Source organism: Phyllopteryx taeniolatus, chromosome 11, assembly GCF_024500385.1.
Source record: "Phyllopteryx taeniolatus isolate TA_2022b chromosome 11, UOR_Ptae_1.2, whole genome shotgun sequence".
NCBI lineage: Eukaryota > Metazoa > Chordata > Actinopteri > Syngnathiformes > Syngnathidae > Phyllopteryx > Phyllopteryx taeniolatus.
In genome coordinates, this window is record NC_084512.1 from 18,113,673 (window position 1) to 18,128,668 (window position 14,996).

At 42.3% G+C, this 14,996-nt stretch overlaps 1 protein-coding gene across 24 annotated transcripts in view; it reads right to left on the reverse strand.

Annotated features, from left to right (window-relative positions):
* Positions 1-14,996, reverse strand: part of kcnma1a (potassium large conductance calcium-activated channel, subfamily M, alpha member 1a) — a 191,139-nt gene that overhangs the window by 97,962 nt on the left and 78,181 nt on the right. For all 24 annotated transcript variants that reach the window (XM_061790796.1, XM_061790798.1, XM_061790797.1 and 21 more), the window contains exon 3: positions 2,431-2,492. In XM_061790796.1, the coding sequence (XP_061646780.1) occupies positions 2,431-2,492 (62 nt within the window). The remainder of the gene's footprint in view (positions 1-2,430; positions 2,493-14,996) is intronic.

Sequence of the window (14,996 nt, forward strand, 5' to 3'; positions counted from 1 at the left end):
CTGGATCTGGTCGGGCAGTGCCTGCCTTTTACTGAATCAAAAAGCACCGCTGGGTGTCCTACTGTCTGTTTGCCACATAAAAAACAGCGTTGACTTTATATGAGGGCCATAATGACTGTTAAGAAATAGAAGGGCAAACAGCCCCACAGTGACTGTAACACACAGGTGTCAATATATTTTTTTTCCTTTTCTTCTGCTCTTGTTAGGGTTCATTTGCAACAAAGGTAAATGAGGTAGTCTATTTTTAGAAGGCATATGAGAGTGAGTTAATTGAATTATGCCTGTGGTGTGATGCTTTGTCTTCCTTTTCTTTGTATTCTCTTTCTTCTTCACGCATCCACGCACATGCAACGCCTCACACCAGGTACTGCCGGTAAGTCAATAATTGTCTCCTCATGGATCACAGACGGAATGAATTAAAAGTCAAAATGAAGGCGATGCTGCAGGATTGTTGTGACAGCTCGTGTGTAGGTGACAAGTCTGAGTGATAAATGGAGAGCCATTTGTGCCTTCCTTAAGTGATGCATTTTGGATTAGTTTGATGTTGGCAGCGTGGGATGTCTTTGTCCAGCTGATACACATCGAATAGAGCACAATACAGCAAGTCCTTATTGAGAAATTACTGAGTTCCAGTCAGGTGTGACAAAAATGTAGCAGAAAAATTGCACAAGCTCGGCCATGTTTCTGATGTAAAAAGCCCTCTGAGTTTGTGGAACCTGCTATGGTTCGATAAGAAGCCGCCCAGTGAAGAAGCCCCTCACAATGCCAAGCGTAGAGAGGGGGACTGGGGGCAAAAGGACTGCTGCAATTATTAGGATTAGGCAATTCCTCTGTTGCAGGGTGGCAAGACATATAAAGTGAACTGTAATATACTGTACAATGTATGTAAACCTGCCAGCCACAATATTAGATATGTCATCAAAAGTGAGAGGTGTTTCTACTATCTTGGTTGCCTTATTTCTGGCACCACAACAAAAATGTTCTTATGAGAGTGTCTAGCCAGCATGTGTAGCGTTGCATTAACAACATACATGCGATTCCATTTGGTTCCTGGTTCTATCAAGTTTTTCTTTAGCTTTCTTTATTTTTTGGGACCGCCTCCATAGAAGGGTACCAGTGACATGAATGAAGAACAGTCTGATGACGACCACAGAACCAAAAATGACGCTTACTGCAAAGTATCTCCATCCTGGCTCTTCAGTACAATATGGCAAAAGCAACAATGTTGAAATGTGAAAAAAGTGCATTGAAAAGTGAGCTGTGTGTAGTGTTTATACAAGTACTGTATGAAGAGACTCGCCTATCTCTTAGTCATTATCAAAACTTGAAGGTGAATATGAGTTTTGTTGTTTTTATGATCGATTAATTCTACTTCTATTATATCATAAGGGGGAAAAAATATTCAGAATTTGATACTGGAAACTGTTTAGAGTTCGCCCAAATGCTTGTGTTCAACCTTAGAAGTTCCACTGTACTATAGGACTGTGATTCCTAACCAGTGTGCTGTGAGATTTTCCAATGTATTACTTGTTTACAAATGGCAGTGACATTTTGGGTGGTGTGCCTGTGACTTTTCTTGTGTGTCTTGCTTGAATAAAGGTTGAAAAATACTTCCAGTGGATTATGTATGTTCCCGACACGAAAATGAAATAGCATGGTGAAATGTAATTGAAATCTTTACATTCATGCATTCTGTCTATATGCATGCAGCTTCTTCTTTGACACTAACTCTAGGGGCTAGGACTTACATCACTTACAGTCCTATTTGTATATTATTACATACACTCAACAGTCAGTGGACTCGCAGTAGAACACAACATAATCATCTATTGTGGACAAACACATCTAAACAGCCAGATAGTGAAATAATTATGAAGCGTGTTCAGTTTGTTACCATTTCGAGTCCACAGCCAAGTTTTACCATAAATCAAAGCAGCCACTTATTTGAACCTCAAAGGAGTTCAAATCTTTAAAAAAAAAAAAAAAAAAAGTAAGTAAGTACTTTTGGGAGTGGATGGTAGGTACTGCAATGTTGTCGGAGGGATGCCAGGCCCGCAATGTGATGCTGGGTGACTGCCAACCAGGGAGATGCACAAACTGGCAACACACCCTTCTTACTTATTCACACACACACAAACACACACACACACACACACACACACACACACCAAAACAAGATCCACCACACAGTCTGTGCCTGTCTCTGTTGCCATGGAAACTGACATGCCTCCCATTGACAAGATGCAGCCTGTGTGCGCGCACGTGTATGAGTGTGTAAATACGAGCGTTTGCATTTCAGAGACTTCACATATGATTCACACACAGTATGTAGGGCACTGTCAACGCAAGTCATGTCTATTTTACTTAGCATGGCTTTCTTGAGTAGGGAATATCATTCTAAATATCTCCAAGGAAATTCGACATACTTACTCTGAGGAGTCTATAAAGTATATTCCAAGGGCCCCGATGCTGAGTGCAAATACTAACACCACCTGAGGAGACAAAAAGAGAAGAGAAAATGATTCACATGCACATCAGGATGTTACGTTCATATTCTGTCGACACGACATGTAATTAAACATCGTCTTTTCATGTTCGGGTTGCAGACTGACGGACGTCTTAAAAAAGTCGGCTCTAAATAATGAATGCTCACCTTTACGTCAGCAAATACAGTGTATTGAATGCTGCCAGGGTCCTGCCAGTTGAATCGCACACATAAAGCACTGTCATTATCAGGAGCCCTGAGAAGAAGTGCTTTGAGGGGCTATCAAGTGTTGACATAACGATAATTGCGCTGCTGGATTAAACGTGTGACTGTATAATGTTTCAGATACTATATATAATATATATATATATATGTATATATATACAAAGAGAGGGTAATGTAAGGTGATGCAACTAGCAGTACAACATCCAACCAGGCCTTGAAAAATCTTTTTCCTACCCAAATTAGCGCTCTCATCATCCCCACGATGTCAGTGCAATCATCGTACAAACAGCTGAAGAGGGTTGTGATGCACAATAGTTTCCTATTCAGCCCCTCCAACAATAGAAGCACACTGTGCTGCCAAACTGTACCATTCATTATCGATGACGGAGCTTGATTACTTTCATGCAATGGCCCTTAAGATTGACCTGACGCATTGTGCTAGAGGTATTAAGCACTTGGCTTGCATTTTTAATGGATTTAAGCCGCTTGAATGCAGCATGATGGCCATCCTCGGGATCGTAGTTGCGCAGGGCAGAATGACCCTCACAAGCACAACAAGTCATTGACTTCCCACACAAAAGATGATGGGAGGCTCAAGATGAAAGCGTCAGGATCTTGGATGAAAAGGGCGATTAGGAAGCTAGTGGATGGCACAACAGGATCCCAAAGATGTTGTGTCATCCGTAAAAGCAAAAGGGACCCACTGTCACCCAAGAAAAAAAAAACATATCAAGCTGTCCATCTGCAAAACTGACAGCCCTGCTAATACTGAGTGCGCATTGAAGTTGTGGCCACATGACAAAAGGAACCACATTTGTGCCTATGTTGTGAGGTTTTTTTTCTTAAGTGCTTCTTCAAATAAACATGACCAGGAAGCTCCACGTCATATTATTGATATAGGAATACAGTAATCTACGTAGTTATGGGAAGAAAGGGGTCATCAATTGGAAGCATTACAATGCATTATAATCATTAACAACAATTATCTTTGTATATGTCACATGGAACTGGGAACTACTGGGAATCAAACTACCAATTTTCTCTAGGCCGCTACTCTCTGCCACCTGAGGCGTGCTCCCTTGGTCCTGCTTAAATTACGATACAAAAATGGCCTTGCTCACTTACTGCACACACCCATGGCCTCTTGCTGACATGTTGCTTTTTTTCCCCCAAGAAAAGCACCTTATTCACAAAAGAGTGTTACTATAACACTATGTTATCGGTTTGGAGTTTTATTTTTTGGACTGTACAACCTTTGTGTGCCTGCTATGAGTGTGCCAGCGAGTTCATGAGAAATGATTGACGCCTCTTAAATCACGCCGTCTGTCTCTGATTGGTTTGTTTTTATTCTGGTATGGTGGTTTCTTGAAACCATTTTTTCTGTCAGAGATCATTTTAATAATAGAATACCTTCAGTTCATACTAAGTTTTGACAAATTGCATATTTATCCTTTAAATCCCAATAGTATAAATGTCACCTGATATCCTTTGGTGATCAAAATTACATATCGTCATATGTCAGAAAAATATGACAAGGAAAAAAAAACCGCTATCATAAAAAGCCTCAAATTCTGATTGCAATGAGATAAAAAGACATTGTTATGTCTGTATCTGAATATCATACATTTACGCATTGCCAGTTATTTCAAAGATTGTGCATCATCACTGACAGACCGGTAATAAATAAAAAAAATCACAATATGCAAAGCCAAATATAGACGAATATCGTATCTTAATCTTCTGAACATGATCAAATCTAACTAAATCTAAAAAAATCTAACTAAATAAAGAAATAGAAAGTCACCAGACAAAAAAAATTGTTTATCAATAATATTGTAAAAAAAATTGTTATTCCCGATTACAGAAATCTATCGGTAATCGTCTGATTTGAATGTGAAATGTGAATACTCCAAATAATATCCAAATAAACTGCAATGAGTATTCGCAGTCATATGAATCCCAATAAATTTCATCTGACAGACATATTTTTTAAGCTATATAGGCTACTATACTATACTATACTATACTATACGATACTATACTATACATCACAACATTTTGTGGACATCACAAATACAATAAACAGTGGGTAAGAAAATTAAGAGCGATGTAAGTATTATTTTGTGAGGACTGTCAACAACCTCAGTGTAAAAGATCTAATATGCTTTGTACAGTATCAATGAGTGCCTGGATGTTTTGAAATGGTTTAACCATCCAAAGACAAAATGTTTCTCCTTCCCTCTCTTTCATTTGAGACGAAGCATCCTACACCAGACATTAGTTGATGTGCTCCTGAGTATAAAGGTCACTGTGGGTTGAGGAAGAGACGGACCGGAGGAGAAAGAACAATTGACGCTCGCCATTGTGGTCGCTCGCTAAAAAGCCAGCGACGAGCCGAGGAGATAAGACGCATCATCATATTAAACTGACCTAGTTATTCAGCTGTGAAGAGCTCTCCTCACCATCCCCCATCCCTCTATCGCACACATGTTGTGCAAGCACCACTACAAAAGGGGAAACCTATAAGTGTATTTTAAGGCATGGGGCATCCCCCTCACAGATAAAAATCAGATATGAAAAATGAAAATAGCAGCTGTCATAAATGCACTTGTCATCATCAGCGTACAGATTTACGTGTGACGAGATTCCGTGGGTGCTCCTATGCCGCGGTCGGAACAAACGTCATAAGGATTCTGAGAAGATGTTTACGTCTTCTTAATAACGCTAGACTTAGCTTTCATTTGTGCATCCCATGCTATATTTATATTTTCAAAACCAAAATGGCTGACTTCCGGTGCATTTTTGAGCACGGGTTCTTGAGAATTTCTTGTGATTCGAGTCGTGACGGACATACCTACCAAATTCAATAAGGCTAAGCGAAACACACTTGTGAAACAGGCTTTGGTGACTGAATACATGCACCAAAAACAAGGTAATTACTAGCCTGATGTCTTGTTTTAGAGCCACACATCTATTTCAGGGGATTCAGTAAACAATAAAGAAAGGACAATTGTGTGTATTGAGGAGACAAAACACTTTAAAGGCTTTAGTGCTTGTGACTAATGTCTTCTATTAACAGCACCATGCCACACAGGGAGTACATTCGAGAGGATTTTTTATTTTATTTTTTTGTGACGAGTGGTTCATTCTACAGCTGATATAAATAATAAAAATAGAACTGTGAGTTTTGGTAACATTCAAAGCCTGGGCTGCATAACATACTGTAGCTCAATAGTGATGTGATTTGTATGCTAATTTTCAGAGCTTCTCAAGGTTAAAAGGGCACAAACAGAAAGTACAATGGAGTAGGAGCAGTAGTGTGGGCCAAGGGGAAAAAATAAAAAGCTTAGAATACAATTTTGGATAAATGTGAGCTCTTTGTCGGAAGTAGTGCCCATCAGTGTACACTTGTTTATTATTCCAGACTGGCTCAGTGGGGAGGCACTACAGAAGAGATTGATGATTGATGCGTCAGCCAGATTTTTAGAAGCTTTCAAAGCCAAATTCTTGGCTCTGGTTTGATTTGATTTTTCTAAATATGGAAACACTGAAGAAAATGCTCACCGGCTACTATTAAGTACAACTGCACAACTAATAGATGGGAAATGGTGGGACTGGAACGACCCGTTATAATGGCATTTATTGTCATAGATTCAGTATCATTCAAAAGACAGTTAAAAGGGATATATGTCAAATTTACCTTTTTAATGGCTTGTATACAAATACAGTGGGTGCTTTGACTTACGAGTTTTATTCGTTCCAAGACTCGAGTGCTCGTAACTCAAAACACTCTTATCTCAAATCATCTTCCCTCATTGAAATGGAATTGTTATGCGATTACTCCAATCCAGCTCCACAAAAAAACACCAACAACAAATGTTGTAATGTTTTTAAATTTAAAAAAATATATATAGCACTTACAGTATTGTACTTTATAAAAAAATACATTAATAACATGATTAAATACAATGTAAAGAATTAAACAATTTGTGCCTTGTGAGGATAAAGCGGTACAGAAAATGGATGGATGGATGCATCATGATGATGTGTCAGTGCCTATTGACATTGTGCTCTTCTGGTGTGCTCTGTTTTTAGTCTATGGTTTTGCAATGTGTGTGAGCATTTACATTATTTATAACTAATTGAAGCGTAGGCGGCACGGTGGACGACTGGTTAGAGCGTCAGCCTCACAGTTCTGGGGACCCGGGTTCAATCCCCAGCTCCGCCTGTGTGGAGTTTGTATGTTCTCCCCGTGCCTGCGTGGGTTTTCTCCAGGCACTCCGGTTTCCTCCCACATCCCAAAAACATACATTAATTGGAGACTCTAAATTGCCCGTAGGCATGACTGTGAGTGCAAATGGTTGTTTGTTTCTATGTGCCCTGCGATTGGCTGGCAACCAGTTCTGGGTGTACCCCGCCTCCTGCCCGATGACAGCTGGGATAGGCTCCAGCACGCCCGCAACCCTAGTGAGGAGAAGCGGCTCAGAAAATGGATGGATAATTGAAGCATGTACTAGGGGTCATTGTGCTGATGTAAAACCATGTATTTGTAGTATTGCTGTGGTTATAGTTTGCAGTGGTGTCAAACTGCACATTTAGGGATGTATGTCATGTTATGGTAACCTAATAAGGCTGCAAATGTGTTTTTTTATGGAAATAATTAAGTGAAACAGTATTTAAATCAATTATTCCAATATTTGTTAACAATACATGCTGATTTTCAGCGGGTACGGAGAGACGGCTGTGCTCTCATTAAATCGTCACAGTCTTTGCACCGCTTCCATTCTGTGTGTGTTGTTATTTGGATTTTTTTCCAGAACAAATACTACTACATCATCAGTATACTGTCAGAAACACAATAGACAATCACCCCCCCCGCCCCCCTTTTAATGAAACCTCCATTAAATCTTGATGGTGTGTATCAGCACACACACATCTTGAAATGGCAAGAGGCTGGAGACACAAGGTCCAGCAATGTCCTGACAACGCTGTTAGGAAAAGCACACTTTGTATTCCGGGCACACGCGGGCATAACTCAGCCCTTCAACTGCCAATTCTTGCTGTGCAACACATAAAGCACAAACATACCAGCTGATAGCAGAGTGCCGTTGTTGGTTTTAACAAATAGTTCCTATTCCATAATAAGTACATCTTTGCGAAAGTTAAAGTAATTCCCTTTGAATCAAATTGTTTAATGACAATAGGTTCCCAGGCTGTTAAAGTGCTGGATTTGGTTTCTCTTTGAATGCTAAAGCTTAACTCTGTGATTCTCTCCCAAGTAAAGCATTTTAATTATGCATAACTGTCAAGCAAAGAAGGTCCAATTATATGCCGACAGCCACACAACAACTCATAACGAATGAGAGGAGCAAACAACAAAGTGCAGAAAACAATGGCCAGACTGCAATGCAAAGTGGAATAACACTTTTGGTCCGCTAACAAGCGACACATGAAATGCTAAAGTGCACAACGACAGCAGTACTTTCTCAAATTGTGGCATTCCTGCTAATAGACGCCATCTCCCAATTAGTCACCAGTTGTTAAATCTATTCAAATGTAGAATATGCTCATGTTTAAGTTAAGCAGTGGTTATGTAGCAATTTAAATATATTTTTATTATTTTTTATGATTTCTTAATAGAATTTTTATTTATTTTATTCAATGGTAGTACATTCTTATTTTTACAGTTACTTTATGTAACCCATTGTTTCATAATAAATGGATCAGTTTTTCTCATACCTACTATAGCTGATTACTCTTCTCTGTTTGAGTAATATCACTTCATCTAGCATTTTCTAACATTTCATACTACAAAATAAGTGAAGTATGTCTGATTATATTTTATATGGGCGGCACGATGGACGACTGGTTAGCACATCTGCCTCACAGTTCTGAGAAGCAGGGTTCAAATCAAGCCGTACCTGTGTGGAGTTTGTATGTTGCTTCTATTCCACAAATAAAGAATGCCGCCATCTGAAGTAGAGTAAAAGATGCCACAGGGAATATTATTTTTTATTTTTTTTTCAAGAACTAACAATGTTGTCCCCTCCATGAGCCGTCACCTTATCGTGGTGGAGGGGTTTGTATGTCCCAATGATCCTAGGAGCTAAGTTGTCTGGTGCTTTATGCCCCTGGGAGGGTCACCCATGACAAACAGGTCCTAGGTGAGGGACCAGACAAAGCACGGCTCTAAATACCTCTATGATGATGCAAAACAGAGGAAAATATTTTCCCTTGCCCGTATGCGGGTCACTGGGGCCCCCCTCTGGATCCAGGCCTGGAGGTGGGGCTCGAAGGCGAGCACCTGGTGGCCGGGACTGCACCCAGGGGGCCCGGCCGGGCACAGCCCGAAAGGGTAACGTGGGTCCCCCTTCCCATGGGCCCACCACCTGTGAGAAGGGCCATAGGGGTCGGGTGCATTGTGAGCCGGGCGGTGACCGAAGGCAGGGACCTTGGCGATCCGATCCCCGGCTACAGAAGCTGGCTCTAGGGACGTGGAACATCACCTCTCTGGCAGGGAAGGACCCCGAGCTGGTGTGCGAGGTCGAGAAGTTCCGACTAGATATAGTCGGACTGACCTCTACACACAGCTTGTGCTCTGGTACCAGTCCTCTCGAGAGGGGTTGGACTCTCTTCCACTCTGGAGTTGCCCACGGTGAGAGGCGCCTCGCAGGTGTGGGTATACTTATTGCCCCCCGGCTCAGCGCCTGTACATTGGGGTTCACCCCGGCTTCGGGTGGGGGGACGGGTCCTGACTGTTGTTTGTGCCTATGCACCAAACAGCAGTTCAGAGTACCCACCCTTTTTGGAGTCCTTGGAGGGGGTGCTGGAGAGCGCTCACGCTGGGGGACTTCAATGCTCACATGACCTGGAGGGGCGTGATTGGGAAATGGCATGGTGCTGTTAATAGAAGACATTAGTCACAAGCACTAAAGCCTTTAAAGTGTTTTGTCTCCTCAATACACACAATTGTCCTTAGGCATGGGCCGGGATCAGATTCTGATGGTATGATATGAATGAGGAAAAATATCATGGTATCACAGTATTTAAATTACAGGTCTAAATTGTCCCTCTGGGGGTTTGGGGAGTGCTTCGGGAGTATGGGGTGCCGAACCCCCTGATACGGGCTGTTCGGTCCCTGTACGACCGGTGTCAGAGTTTGTTCCGCATTGCCGGGAGTAAGTCGGACTCGTTTCCGGTGAGGGTTCGACCAAGGCTGCCCTTTGTCACAGATTCTGTTCATAACTTTTATGGACGGAATTTCTTGGTGCAGCCGAGGAGTAGAAAGGGTCCGGTTTGGTTGCCTCAGTATTGCATCTCTGCTTTTTGCTTCATCAAGCCGTGATCTGCAACTCTCACTGGAGCGGTTCGCAGCCAAGTGTGAAGCGGCTGGGATTAGAATCAGTACTTCCAAATCTGAGACCATGGTCCTCAGTCGGAAAAGGGTGCCCTCTCTGGGTCGGGGATGCCCCAAGTGGAGGAGTTCAAATATCTTGGGGTTTTGTTCACGAGTGAGGTAAGAATGGAACGGGAGATCGACAGGCGGATCGGTGCAGCGTCTGCTGTGATGCGGACTTTGTAACGATCCGTTGTGGTAAAGAAGGAGCTAAGCCGAAAGGCGAAGCTCTCGATTTACCGATCGATCTACGTTCCTACCCTCACCTATGGTCACAAGCTGTGGGTCGTGACCGAAAGAACAAGATCACAGATACAAGTGGCATAACATTACTATCCAAGCCCGACACCAATACCATCATATAAAGCGACCATTATAGTTGGACCACAGCAATTTGGTTCTTTTAACCCCGGTGGCCTCGATGAGACAGACGGCCACTTATTGTTGTACCTCAGAAACAGTACCCGTGATTGATGCGCGAGATGGCGCAGCGGCCCGGTGAGGAGGGAAGCCTCTCAGGTCTGACAAGATGACTGTCTCTAAAATGAGCATCTGTGAGCCAGAGATGGGGTGGGGGTGAGGGGAACATGGTAGAACCAGGCAGCCAGGACAAGCTCTCCTCTAAAAGTTACTCCATCGGTATCATTTATTCACGTTCAAGATATGCTGTGTGTGCTGTGTTGCTGCATGATTAAATAATAAAACAAAGTCTAAAACAACGCAACACAAAAATCGTTAACAATGTTCAGCATTAATTTACTCGGCTAAAATTGACGTATAACAATGTCCAGGTTGTTTTCCATTACTTCTCAAAGAGAGTGGATACCAAATGGTATGACTTTGCATCAAACACTCAAAGGTAAATCGATATATGTACTTTATTAGTCATGTACAATGAACAGCAAAAGTTGCTACTCCTGAAGAGCAGTGGTGTTCTGCCCGAGGGACAAGTTCCAGATCTTGCGTCAGCACCTTTGTTACGGCAACTAGCTGGAAATTCACTTTCAGCATGGGGACAACATGCAAACTTTACACAAGGTTTGGAGGAGTCCGAGCTAGAATGTCGGCATGAGCCGCCCATGCTTTGATCATTAAGCCGCTGCATGGAGATACTCAGAAGCTTTTTCTGCTTTGTGGAATAAATTCTCTGAGATCAGCCCAGCTGAACTCCAGGCTATTTTCCTGTTAAGACTGATTTCTTTCAGACACCAAGGCACTTCTACTACTGGATAAACATTGCCAATTTTTGACACTAAAAGAATTAATCCTAGTTTTACAAAAGCTCTAGATTTTCCATTAAGGTGTTCGACGCTGAGAACAGGACAGGCCCCCACTTCATCTCGCCCAATTTGGGGACACTACCAGCCAGCTCTCTGCGATTATTTGCCACTAGTGCTGGTCTGGTCTGGAAAATGGAACCGGGAGCTACTTTAGGTCAGAATCATAAGGTTGGGAAAAAGATGCATTAGACACTTGAAGGAAAGGTCAACCTCCCTCAATAGCATCCTAGGATTCAAACGTTTCCCATTCTCAGGCATCAATTGTGCGGTCATGACCTTGAAAGTTTTTCGAAGACTCCAAAATGGCAAAAAGAACTGAAGTGAGGCCACGAGAGGTGAGAGGAGATAAAAAGCCGGCGATAATGGCGGGAGATGGAGGGATGAGGGAATATTTGAGAGAAGCCCCCAGTGGATGTGACGAGCATGAAGAGGTAGCAGAAAATGGCTCGTGGCAGAGACAGAATGAGAGCAGCTGAAGAGAAAGATGGGTGGAGAATATTAGAGCATGTCCTCTAAGGCACAGCGAGAGCTTAAATGCCACAGCGTGTGCACGTCTGCGTGCACGCTCTCGCTTTCTTTGCGTGTACATTTCATGGTTACTTCTTCAGCCATGCCTCGGCTTCCACCTTTGTGCCGCATGAGTGTGAGCGTTGTGTCCGTGGGACAGAAGGGAGGAGGAACCCCTACCGCGATTATACCAGCACGAAGAAGATGAGAGGATGCATGTGACCAGCCTGCAAAGAGCTGGCTGCTGCCACGACACCGAGCTGATATGATGCCATTATGCAGATGCACTGTAGCTGCGGGCTTCTATTATTTCCAGTCAAAGTGTTCAGCCGTGACAGCCATGCCAGCTCAGTAAGATAGCAATGCATTAAAGACTTAACGCGGGGCATATTTCAATGCAGTTCAAGGGCTAGATCCTATCAACAATACAGTAGTTGCGACTGGGACCAACAACAGCAGCAAAATTCCTTATAACTATATTGTTTTTGTGACTATGAAGATTATACTTTGGACAATCATGCTATCAAGCTGGCTGAATTTGCTCAAAGTTTTCTTATTTTCTTTGGGCAACTGAAAGTTTATGTACATAGAGAGACAAAAATGTCTTTGCATTAATATTTGTGAACAGTGTTTGCTCTACTCCAGATATTAAAGCCATCCGAAGAACACTTTAGTTTTAAACATGCCATTTTCTAAACTAGATAATATAAAAAGTGCAAAGTAGCTAAGATAAGCATGTTACAATGTGTTAATTTGTTAAAGATTTTGTCGAAATACCCCAATAATCAAGAACAGTATGCTTTTCACCCTCTTTTTAAGCCTTACTGAAATCAGCTTCCGCAGTTGACCGGCAGCAAAGTCAGTTGGGATAACCCGCTACCCTAATGAAGATGTGTTATAGAAAATAAATGGATAGATGAAATCTGAAAGTCTATTTTGAAGGGGTGATCCGATCTCATTCAAATGAGCCACTGCTCATCCAATCTGCTACTGAAGTGGCAGTGTGGGAAGAAAAAAGTGAGCCGATAAAGACGGTAAAAGCAGCAATTGCACTTTCCGCATCACTCATGGAGGCAGTGCTTTGAAATGACAGTGATTCTAATTCTATGTTGCTTGAAAATGGCAGATCTTCACCCAGCCGAGCTGGCAAGTCATGGTCACAGAGAAACTCTGTGAAAGGGTAGTATTATGTAACATATCGGCAAAATTCAGAACGACTTCCTTAAATTTTCGGAAATAGGCAGCTCACAAAAGATTTACTTGGTTTAGACCCAACATGTTTGCAGCCTCGACAGGTTGCCGCAGAAATCGAAATGGAAAAAGTAAACAGGAAGACTGCAAACTTTGGTGATGGAAAATGTATCATTCTATAATAATAACACCGCCAAAATAGCCTAATGACCAGCATACTGTTCTTTAATTCATTTATTGTCAGGATAAAACCGCAGCAAGCTTGGCATTTACACAAGAAGCACCGCCTTCTCATCCCATTAGCAGTCGACCCACGCTAAGAAAAGTGAGGCGAGGGGAAGTTTGGTGTCATTGCTTAGTGGTTTTTGTCTCCATCTGTTCAGGTGGGCATAATGCATTCAGGTCACTCCGCAGTTGTCTAAGGGACAATACTGCCCAGCTATCCTATTATGTGGCTTTAATCAGGCTAGAAATCATGCTGCCATACTTAATGATGTCAATTTTTTAGCACACCGATCCCATTTATATTACAATGCAATTACTTTGGCTGATACATTTTGTAGAATCCAGCTGTGCATTTGGCTGCTAAAAGTGCAGCCACATTGGATTAAAAACATCATTCCTTTCTTAGGGCCTTTTACAGAACCTTTTCTATCTCAAGCCCTCACCCAAGGGAGGCTGTGTTTCATCTCGGAGGAAAAGCGGCAGTGACACTATCTTTATCTAATTAAATCGAGGTTTCGTTTAATTTCCTGAAGGTTAATGAGAAGTTTATCATCCGCGTCAAAGCACACTTTCACTCGGTACCGTCGTGTAGTGGTTCCTGATAAAGTGGGACGCTCGCTCCGCTAGCAGCAAGGTTAAACCTGAGACTAGGATCTGCAAGGAAGGCAAGGCTATATTAGTATTCTGCGCTTGTTGCAATGGTATGTGCGCATCCCGTCTTTTGTTTGCCACATCAGATCAAGGCTTATGTACAACTGTCAAGTCAACTTGGTCAACACGGTGGGCGGATGACTGCAACCTGACATGAATGACCTTAACTCATCTTTGATATCGCCAGTGAGAGGCAGAAAGCTTCTTAGTATCACCAAGCTTCCAGCAAAAAGAGCTTTGAATTGAGCGCCTTCATGAAATATTAAAAAACAAAGCTGAGAGATTTCACTGCAACTAATCAGGCCCTCCATATGCTCTCATAGGCTGGAGATATGAACGGATGGTTAATTTGCAAACTGTCTTCTTCCCCCGTTGGGGTATATACTGTATTATTAATTGCGCTTCAGTCGCACACTTATTAATTCTGTGGATAATTAATAGTCTCACTGGCAGAGCTAATTCCAACATAAATCCTATTTTAAGCCACATTTTTTGACACTGTATGGCTTCAAAGAGAACCTATCATCAGAGGAGGTTAAGACTCATCACAGGCAAGAGCCCTAACCGCCATTAAGAAGACACTGAGCCCAGCTCTACTTAAGTGTCTGCTCGCTCCACCGCTCACCTTTGCTTTGGTGCTGGCGTGATTGATTGTTGACCAGCAGTGATGCCAGTGATCGTTGTTCAATATCCAACACGCTCGTCACTGGAAAGTTCAACCGTCTTGTTGTTTGCAAGTCAATTAGTTCCTCTGAGACCAGAGGATTTCATAGGTTTAGCATCAGGCCAGTCTGACATCAAAAGGGGGTGCAATATAAAGCCTTTGTACTTTGAGTTAAAATCTCCAGTAGCTTAGTTCTCGTCTCCTAGTGATTGTTCCTTTATATGCTACCGTCACATTTTTAGAATTCTCATTCAACCTTGACAATAATTTTAGCCGTATGAGCTTTGCACCAATCCATCTTGAGTGACGGGTGCATAAAAAAGGAGTCATGGCTATACCACAGGCCTGTGCCTAGACACTCAGGCGGGCAAC